This window comes from Alexandromys fortis, unplaced genomic scaffold (genome assembly GCF_014885135.2).
Source record: "Alexandromys fortis isolate MF-2015 unplaced genomic scaffold, M_Fortis_MF-2015_v1.1 scaffold_400, whole genome shotgun sequence".
Classification (NCBI taxonomy): domain Eukaryota; kingdom Metazoa; phylum Chordata; class Mammalia; order Rodentia; family Cricetidae; genus Alexandromys; species Alexandromys fortis.
The window spans coordinates 348,363-359,589 of NW_026068322.1; the positions used below are offsets into that span (position 1 = coordinate 348,363).

At 40.1% G+C, this 11,227-nt stretch overlaps 1 gene segment (V, D, J or C); it reads left to right on the plus strand.

Moving 5' to 3' along the window:
• Positions 1 to 1,173: 1,173 nt before the first annotated feature.
• LOC126495164 (Ig heavy chain V region 914-like) lies at positions 1,174 to 1,761 on the plus strand. The segment is given in 2 exon segments: positions 1,174 to 1,279; positions 1,382 to 1,761. Coding segments are annotated over 2 exon segments (426 nt in total).
• The last annotated feature ends 9,466 nt before the right edge of the window (positions 1,762 to 11,227 follow it).

The following is an 11,227-nucleotide window of genomic DNA, read 5'->3' on the forward strand; positions in this document are numbered from 1 at the left end:
AGATTGGAAAAGACAGTTTCTGCCTTATAGAGAATACAGATTGTGTGTTTGAGACTGTTTATGTGGTGTTCTGGCTTTTGTTTTGTAGACTTGGAACTAGAAAAGAAGTAAAGACAGGAAAAGCATCTTAAAAATAGGGTAAGAGTGGAAAAGCACAGGCAAATACAGGGGTTTTGAAAAGAAAAGTTGGGTGTAGTGAGAGTAAGCAGCTCGGTGGGTAGAAAACATGAGAATTTGAGAAAATAAAAACAAAGTCTTCTGAAAATACAAAATTGATCACAAAATGTTATGTTTTGTTGTCAAAAAATTTATTGGAACTGGGCAGTGGTGGCACACACCTTTAATCCCAGCATTCAGGAGGGAGAAGCAGGTGGATCTCTGTGAGTTCAAGGCCAGCCTGGTCTACAAGAGCTAGTTCCAGGTCAGGCTTTAAAACTAAAGTGAACCTCTATCTCAAAAAATAAAATAAAAAATAAATAAACATTAAACACCCCCACTATGATGAACATACAAATATGCAAAAAACTGACCTAAGGCAACATAAAGATAGCCATGTGTTGCCTGTTGTTGAGGTGGAAAAGACAGAGTGAGCAGAGGGAGAACTTCAGGAAGCCAACAACTAAGTGCTGCAAATACAAATATGTCTCCACAGCAATAACTGAGGGAAAGATAGATAGTAACAAGGAACATTTCATTTGTAAAATCCCTGGGGCCCTATGACAGCACCTCTCAAGTGTTCCTGTCACATAGAAGGAGTTCTTCCTAGAGGCAGATGTGACCCTAAGTAAGAATCACCTCAGGAAGAAGCAATGTCCAGCGGAAACAGTCAGACATATCTAATATCTGGAAACACAGCTGTGTACGGAGCTTCTAAATTTCACATTGATCCTAAGACAGTGTGGAAACATGGCATTTTCTGTGCATATAGTGAAAGGGGAAGGAAATACAGTGTGATGAATCACTAACAAGGAAAATGTGTACACAGAGCTACGTTAATGTTTCAATATCTATAACTCTCATCAGTGTGTATGATGTCTTATATATGCTCTGAGTACTGCCTTCCTCCCAGTTCCAACTATAGAGCCTGATATGGCAGAAAGATATGCAAATAAGGCTTTTTTGTGCCCATAAATACCAGCCCTGCCCTGGTCTTGCAGCTCTGGCAGAGGTGACAAGCCCTGGATTCCCAAGTCCTCCCAGGCAGTGTTCAGTAGTGAAAACAGGCCACTCATCATGGCCTTTGGGCACATATTGGTTTTCTTTGTCCTTATTTTAAAAGGTAATTCATAAAGATGAGACGCTGTGTGTTCTGTGGACATGAGAAAGAGAAAAAAAATGTACTCTGTGTCAGTTTTCTAACCAGAATTCTTTGTGTTTACAGGTGTCCAGTGTGAAGTGCAATTGCTGGAGTCTGGGGGAGAGTTAGTGCAACCTGGAAAGTCCCTGAAACTCTCCTGTGCAGCCTCTGGATTCTTTTTCAGTGATTATTACATGAGCTGGGTCCGCCAGGCTCCAGGGAAGGGGCTGGAGTGGGTCGGACGTATTAGTTATGGTGGTACAACCTACCATGCGGACGCTGTGAAGGGCAGGCTCACAATCTCCAGAGACAACGCCAAGAACACTCTGTACCTGGAAATGAGCAGTCTGAAGTCTGAAGACACAGCCATGTATTACTGTGCAAGAGACACAGTGAATGAATGTTACTGTGAGCTCAGACAAAAACACTGCTGTGGGGAACACAGGATCAGCAGGGGGCGCTGAGATCACATAGAAATCAGGGTCAAAGAAGAACCTGCTCAGAGAAGCATGGAAGACTGGACTTCTCTGTGTCTACTCTGCCTCTCCATATCACACTTAGGGATTTTCTTTACAGGTATCGTGTGTAGTAATCCTTCAAAGTCCAAACGATTATTCAAATTTTTGTTTTCTGTTGTGTTGTGTGTGTTTATTTATTATAGTGTTTCCCTTTATCTCTCTCTGTCTCAGTCTCTCTCACTCTTTCTCTCTCATAATCTTTCTCTCTCACTACTCTCCGTGTGTGTGTGTGTGTATGTTTTATTGAAATATATGTTTTACTGAAATTTCTCTAAAATTCTGCACACCTTGTTTTGAGACAAATTCTATCACTGGGCCTGGATCTCAATGACTGAAGAGTCTCATTGTCCACTGAGTCCCAGTGATGGCTCTGTCTCCACATTCCCTATATGGTATACCTGGTTGACTGCCACACCCATTTCTTTCTTTTTTTAGTTGTGGATTCTGTGTTCTGTGTTTAGAACACACTGAAGGTTGTTGTGTGACAAAACTTGATTTTCACAGTGCCAGTATAGTTGCATTTTAAATTTAGGATGTGCTTTTCATTGAATAAAATGGAGATCATCACACAGGGCAAAAGTGATACTGTGTAGTGACCAGCATCAGTTCCCTAAGAAGCCAAAGAAGATTGTAGACCCTAGAATATTCAGGCAGCTCAGAACCACATGTGAGTCTAGAGGACCCTGTGCCCCCTGATTATCTCCATGAGCACTACACTACCCACACAGAAGCATATACCCCTAATTTAAAACAGTGTATTTAATAACACACACACACACACACACACGGAGAGTAGTGAGAGGGAAAGATTATGAGAGAGAAAGAGAGAGAATGAGAGAGACTGAGATAGACAGAGAGATAAAGGGAAACACTATAATAAATAAACACACACAACAGTTCTCATCCCATGCTGTGACTTATACCGATATTCTAGTTCTTGTGTAGTTTATGTGAGACTTTGATTCAAATGGTAATATTTTAAAATTACATTTCTCATATTGAATAATAAATATGGTGTTTGAAAAATCACTACTGCCTGTTAAAGGTTATATCATGGTTTCTGTCAACCATGAGAACATTTTAATTATTCTTTCCAAGAAAGACTCATTTCTCTCAGATCTCTAAGTTCTGAGTCAGGATGTTAACAGAGAGCTCAGGGAACCCACAGAGGAGAGAGGTTGTCCTCATGAGCATGCATTGTTCTGCATCCTCTGATGGGGTTGCTTCACCTTGACCAGTGCATGTGGGAAGAAAAATGCGTAAAACTAACATTTCTAACAACCACAGAAATGGATCTTAAACCCAAAAGAATTAGTTGCCTGTAAACAATGAAATGAATGCCATTTACCCACAGAAAGAATAAGACCAAGTGTTATGGGGGTGGAGGAAAAGGGATGCCTGTGCTCTGGAAATGGGGATGTGGTTCTACTGAGACATTATGAAAACTGTGGAGTCCTTCAGAGAATTATACAAAATGATGTGGCCCTGCAATCTCACTTCTGGATGAGAAGAAAAAGACGTCGATTTGGTGCAGTAAAACATGAAACAAGAGAAGAGAAAAGAAGAGACATGAGAGTAGGAGAGGAGAGAAGGGTCAAAGGAGAGAGAAAGAGGAAAGGAGGAAGGGGGATGAATCAATGTAATCACAGGGCATTACAAATAAGCAATGTGATTTGTTTTTAAGTAGAATAAATAACAAAGGTGGAAAAAATTTTCAAATAGCATAGGATGTTAATATGCATATGTCCATATGCCCTTGAATGTGTGTCTTTGTGAAGGATTGCCTATGTTTTATGTCTGTCTGTATTATGTGTCTGAGTGTTTCTGTGCTTGCTTCAGAGATGCATACTTTCTCATCATCTATAAACAGCTTTACATTGTGGAGGTTATCACAACATCATATGCCCACAGAAATCTGCTCTGAGGTCAGGTGAGCAACAAGGTGGGTTTCAAGGTTTGACTTCAAGCTCAGGGCCTCCCTTACACTAAGCAAGCCTCTGAAGACATTCCAGTTCCCATTCTTGTTTAATTTCCCAGTGGTTCTCGAAGCACCAGAGTCAATTCAACAGCCTCTGTCTTCATCTTTTAGATGTGTGACAGACACTGTTACTCATATGTGCAGTCTGCTCTCATTTTTACCTTTTTATTCAGGTGTGTGAGTTGAACATGAATAGTGAGATCTCAGCACATCCTGTGGTTCAACTACACAGTAGTCTTGAAAAGGTCATGAAGTCCACACTCAGAATAAGGAGTCACCAGCTGAGGGAGAAGTTTCCCTCTACTTCTCTTTGTCCTCTTCACTTTGTTTCTTTTATTTTTTCCTCCCAACCCCATATTACTATGTTATCCACAATGAAGCATATGTACTGACAATGTTTATGGTTTATGGATTAGTTCTCCTGTCTTTTCCCTTTGGAAAGGTGTTGACTGAATTAATGAATTTTTCAAATGGTAGCCAAATTTCCTGGAGTTTCTGTTGTTTTATATCTGCAGCACAGCATCTGCATCTGATCCTATCTCTGCCTCAGCCGCTGCCTGCACCTCTGCAGCCACCACTGCTACTGCTGTGCTGCTGTTGCCGTGGGTTAGGGAAGCTTTTGCTTCCCATAGCCAATGACTCAGTATGGAGTCATGTGCAGAGTTGATGTTGTTTTGACTAATTCTATGTCTTTTTATTTTACCAATAAAGGCTCAGTAGCCCTGTGAGATACTGGAGTGAAAATCTGCAGAGAAAGCAAGAAATCAACCAGGCGACTTTCTGCCATTGTCTCAAAAGAATGCTGTCCTCTATACCATAAAAAACTCCTTCAACCTGATGTCCTTCCCTTGTACTTCATGTGTCTCTCTCTCTCTCTCTCTCTCTCTCTCTCTCTCTCTCTCTCTCTCTCTCTCTCTCTCCCCTCTCTCTCTCCTACTTCCCCTTACTATCCAAAATTACTTTCACTCAATTGGTTTCTTGCTCTGCATATTGACATATGATTGATTTTATTTAAATAGCACAATCTTGGATTTTCAGTGTGGTCAAATATGCCACAACATTACGCTCTTTTGTATAAATAAAAAGGAAATATTTTAAATGTACTATAGTCAAACTATTCACAATAATGGAGCTATTTGCCAAGCATTCTAGAATGTGCATCTTAGTTGTATTTGTCTGTTTTAGTAGTAAGTATTTCAGAGTTCAAAGTTCTGTAAAATGTTTATGTCCGTTCATATTAATGCACAGATTTGAATGTCCTGGGTAGTTTGTAGCCAGGAACTGAACTTTTTGTACTGTTTGTCATCTTAGAAACACTATCACAATCTAGGTGGATTCCTCATTGCAAAGCCCCATCATTTTCTTGGAGAACACAAAGGTGTCCCCTGTTTACGAAGAGCCTGGTTGTAGAAGAGGTTGGAGGTGTGTTGTACCACATGAGCAATTTACTCTTTTCTCAGGTACATTTTCTCCTTTTTTGCATTAAGTATATTTCTATTGTGCTATACATTTTTCCTCTGCTTTCCTCCTTTCCTCTCCACTACTCAGTGGTAAAAAACAATGACATCTTGAATTTTGCATGCTAATGGATGGAAATAGAAAACACTACCCTGAATGAGGTAACCCAGGCCCAAAAAGATGAAAATAGTATGTACTCATTCATAAGTAGATTCTAGCCATAAATAAAGGACATTGAGCCTATAATTTGTGATCCTCGAGAAGCTAAATAAGAAGGTGAACCCAAAGATTAACATATAGTTATCCTCCTGGATATTGGAAGTAGACAAGATTGCCAGGCAAAAATTGGGAGCTTGGGGGTAGGGGTGAGGTGGGGGTAATGGGTGATAGGGAGAGAAAAGTGAAAAGGAGAGGATGGGGAGAGTTTGGGGGAATGGGACGGTTGGGATGGAGGAAGGGTACATATGGGAGCAGGGAAGTAGATACCTTAATTAAGGGAACCATTTTAGGGTTGGTAAGAGACTTGACTCTAGAGGGGTTCCCAGGGGTCCAGAGAGATGTCCCCAGCTAGTTCCTTGGGCAGCTGAGGAAAGGGAGCCTGAAATGGCCCTATCCTATAGCCATACTGATGAATATCTTGCATATCACCATATAACCTTCATCTGGAGATGGATGGAGATAGAGACAGAGACCCACACTGGAGCACTGGACTGAGCTCCCAAGGTCCAAATGAGGAGCAGAAGGAGGAAGAACATGAGCAAGGATGTCAGGACTGTAAGGGGTGCACCCACCCACTGAGACGGTGGGGCTGATCTAATGGGAGCTCACCAAGGCCAGATGGACTGGGACTGATGGAGCATGTGATCAAACCAGACTCTCTGAACGTGGTGGACAATTAGGGCTGACTGAGAAGCCAAGGACAATGGCACTGAGCTTTGATCCTACTGCATGTACTGGCTTTGTGAGAGCCTAGTCTGTTTGGATGCTCACCTTCATAGACCTGGATGGAGGTGGGAGGACCTTGGACTCCCCACAGGGCAGGGAACCTTGACTGCTCTTTGTACAGGAGAGGGAGGGGGAGGGCAGTGGAGAGAAAGGGAGGGAAGGAAGTGAGGAGGTGGAAAATTTTAATTAAAAAAAGATAAATTAGATACAAAACTTTAGACATGCAAAGACAGGACAGAGGGTAAAATAGTTTCCTTAATTTGCTAAATATAAATAGACTAAATATTATAACTATAATTTTTGTTTGGTAACTGTTTTGTTGTAAATATTAATATATTGAGGTTTAAAACTTCCTTTTTACCTAAACAATAAACAGGAGATGATGTTGGATTTTTTTGTATATGTGTTGCATTTATTAGTTAATAAATAAGTTGCTTTGGCTTATGGCAGGACAGATTATAGGCAGGCCAGAAGGAATTTTGCTGTGGGAGCTCCTTTGGTCAATAGCCTTTAAGATACTAGCCCACTTGGACATGATATCTTATACTATAAATATAGCTGTAAAGCATGCACTTGTTCTCTTGTTTCCAACATCTCTCTTCTGCCTGTTAGACTCCGTTCCTGCTCCTCATTCAGGCTGAGGACTGTGATCTAGGATATTATCTGTGAGTCTCCCCTAAATAAATAACTCTTTATTATACATAATTCTGAACTAGTTTGGGATTATTTTGTAACTTCCATAATCATCTAGCACCCAAATATGGAGACCAGTCCACAATTTTGGAATCAGTCCATCAGCTTTTTACTCTGTCCTCTTTATAGAGTAGATAGAGGATTCATCACCAGAGTTTCATGTCAAAAAATGCTATGAAATATATATTGAACTAAATGAAGAGTCAAAGACTCTATGATCCTTGCATACAAATACGTAAATTATTAACTATATTGTGATATTTTCCTTCCTATTTGGTGTTTTTTATATGCCAATGTTGTACATCTGAAAATAGATACATATGTGTGATGAAGAAGGAGACTCCTGGTGTGGCCATACTCTGAGGTCATGTCCTACCCAAGGTATACCATAGGATTCTACATTGTCTGAAAATGTAGTGTCAGCCAACATTGTGAGGATAAAATTAAAATAAGACACGGCATGGGAAAATTTCACCCTGATATTTCCCAAGGGAGCAATTTGAAATGCCAAAACTGTGAAAAGGCATGTGGCCTCCCTAAATATCTAGAAAAGAGCTACAGAAAATGGTGTTCCAATGACTCACATTATCTTCTGATGAAAAATTATATTATGGTGCTTTCAATAATTGTACACATGATTGTATGAGAACTAGGCTTCGTTGCTGAACTGGAAACATGTAACTGTCTTATCTAGAAGCCATAATGATATAAATGAGCCTTGGGATATTTGAGTCTTGAATTTTTTCAGGACACAACCACATTAAGGGTAGGTTTTCTTTTTTAATTTATTTTATATTTTAAAAAAAGAAAACAAACTATCTTTTTCATACTAACCCAGTTCCCACTCTCTCCCCTAATCCTATTCCCTCCATATACCCCCCATGCCACCCCCACCCACTCCTCAGAAATGGTAAGATACATTGCTTTGGGGAAGGCCCAAGACCCTCCCTAACATATAGAGGCTGGTCAATGTATCCAGTCAAAGAGAATGGGTTCCCAAAAAGCCAAGCAATATGGATAAATCATGGTGACACTTTCAGTGGCCCTGCAGTCTTTTCCAGTCTTACCACTGTCACCCACATTCAGAGGGTCTTCTTTGGACCTATGCTATTTCCTTCCCTATCCAACTGGAGGTAGTTACCTCCCTTAGCTCAGGTTAACTGTTTCAGTGGGTGTCCCCATCATGGTCTTGACCTCTTTGCTCATATTCTTACTCTTCCCACTTTTCAACAGGACTTTTGGAACTCAGGCCAGTGTTCCACTGTGGATTTCTGCTTGTTTTCATCAGTTGTTGGATGAAGGTTCTATGTTGACATTTAAGATACTCATCAATCTGACTACAGGACAATGCCATGTTGGGTACCTTCTTCTCTCTTGCTTAGTGTCTTGGTTGGGGTCATCCTTGTGGAGTTCTGAGAATTTCTCTAGTTCCAGTTTCTTGCTAGTCCTATAATTGTTCCCTCAACCAAAATATCTCTTTCCTAGATCTTATCTCTGTCCTTCCTCCATCTTGGCTAACCCTTTCCCTCGAGTTCTCCTCCCTCTCCTCTTCTCCATTCCTTATCTTCTTCTTCCATCTCTTCTCCACCCCATTCCATGCCTCCAATTTTATCAGGCGATCTTGTGTATTTACCCTTTTCAGGTGGATCTATGGATGTTTTTCTTACAGTTCACTTTGTTACTTAGTTTCTCTAGGATCATGAACTATAGGCTTATTATCCTTTGCTTTACAGCTAGTATCCATGAGGACTACTGAGAACTCAAGAATAATGGCAATGGGTTTTTGATCCTACTGCACGTACTGGCTTTGTGGGAGCCTAGGCAGTTTGGATGCTCACCTTACTAGTCCTAGATGGAGGTGGGTGGTCCTTGGACTTCCCACAGGGCAGGGACCCTGATTGATCTTTGGGCTGACGAGGGAGGGGGACTTGTTTGGAGGAGTGGTAGGAAATGGGAGGCAGTGGCATGGAAGAGACAGAAATCTTCAATAAATAAATAAATTAAAAAAAAAAATACCTCAGAAGACAGCAGTACCACTCTTGGGCATAAACCTTAAAGATGCTTAACTATACTACAAGAACATTTGTTCAACTATTTTCATAGCAGCATTATGTGTAAGAACCATATCCTGGAAATAACCTAGATGCCCGTCAACCCAAGAATAGATACAGAAGATTTACACTATGGAGTACTACTCAGTGGTTAAAAACAAACAAACAAACAATGAAGTCTTGAAATTTGCATGCAAATGAATGGAACTAGAAAAAACACCCTGAGTGAGGTTATCCAGATCCAGAAAGATGAACATGGTATGTACTCACTCATAAGTGTATAGAGGGTAGGTTTTCTTGAATTAGGTCATCGCTACAGTGACCACTGTCTTTGCTGAGCAAATCCTCCCTTTTGAGCTTATGTCAAGAAAACATACATATCGGGAAAATGCAAACAGGACCTTATTCTGCTCAGAAAAATCAGCCCAGTCTTGACCTGCAGCTCTGGAAGAGGATCCCAGTCTAGGATTTCCAGATCTGCCCATTTAGTGATAAACACTGAACACAGACCATTCAACATGGAATAGAGTATGAATTGTGTTTTTCCTGTTGCTCTTTTACAAGGCAATTTAGGACAAAGAAGAGATGCTGAGTTTGTAATTGGATATGAGTGAGAGGGAAGGTGGACATGTGTAACAGTTTACTAAACAGAACCTCGGTGTTTTCAGGTGCCCTGTGAGAAGTGCGGATAATGGAGTCTGGGGGAGAATTGTTGCATCATGGAGCAACCTTGCAACTTCCCTAGATTCACCTTCAGTTATTACTATGTGCACTGGTTCTTCAGTTCTCCAGGGAAGGGACTAGAGTAGATCTCATACATGTAATAATGGTGTCTCAAAAGACATACAAATGCTGTCAAAAACCAATTTACGATATCTCGAGACAATTACATGAACATTCTATACCTCATAATAGATAGTCTGAAATTTTATGATACAAACGAGTATTACTGCATCAAAATGCACATTGAGGAGAATAAATATGAACCTACACAGAAGCTAGACCAGGTGAACGATCTAAATAGACCGGTTAGATGCGAAGAACTAGAAGCTGTTATTAAAAATCTCCCCTCCAAAAAAAAAAAAAGCCCAGGAACAGATGGCTTCAATGCAGAATTCTACCAGAACTTCCAAGTTGCTCCTTAATGTATTTCACAGTATAGAAACAGTAAAGGCATTGCCAAATTCCTTTTATGAAGCTACAGTTACCCTGATACCAAAACCACACAAAGAACCAACCAAAAAAGAGAACTACAGGCCTATCTCACTCATGAATATCGACGCAAAAATTCTTAATAAAATACTGGCAAACCGAATTCAAGAACACATAAGAAAAATTATCCATTATGATCAAGTAGGCTTCATCCCAGAGATGCAGGGCTGGTTCAACATACGCAAATCTATCAATGTAATCCACCATATAAATAAAATGAAAGAAAAAAACCATATGATCATTTCATTAGATGCTGAAAAAGCATTCGACAAAATTCAACACCCCTTTATGATAAAGGTATTGGAGAGACTAGGGATACAAGGGTCATACCAAAATATAATAAAAGCTATTTACAGCAAGCCGACAGCTAACATTAAATTAAATGGAGAAAAACTCAAAGCCATCCCACTAAAATCAGGAAAACAAGACAAGGATGTCCACTCTCTCCATACCTCTTCAATATAGTGCTTGAAGTTCTAGCAATAGCAATAAGACAACATAAGAAGATCAAGGGGATTCGTATTGGAAAGGAAGAAGTTAAGCTTTCGTTATTTGCAGATGATATCATATATACATAAGCGACCCCAAAAACTCTACCAAAGAACTCCTACAGCTGATAAACACTTTTAGTAGTGTGGCAGGATACAAGATCAACTCCAAAAAATCAGTTGCCTTCCTATACACTAAGGATAAAGAAACAGAGAGGGAAATCAGAGAAGCATCACCTTCCATGATAGCCACAAAGAGCATAAAATATCTTGGGGTAACCCTGACAGAGTAAGTGAACGATCTATTTGACAAGAACTTTAAGACTTTGAAGAAAGAAATAGAAGAGGATACCAGAAATATGGAAGGATCTCCCTTGCTCTTGGATTGGGAAGATCAACATAGTAAAAATGGCAATTCTACCAAAAGCAATATATAGATTCAATGCAATCCCCATCAAAATCCCATCAAAATTCTTCACAGATCTGGAGAAGACAATAATCAACTTTATATGGAAAAACAAAAAACCCAGGATAGCCAAAACAATCTTATACAATAAAGGAACGTCTGGAGGCATTACCATCCCTGA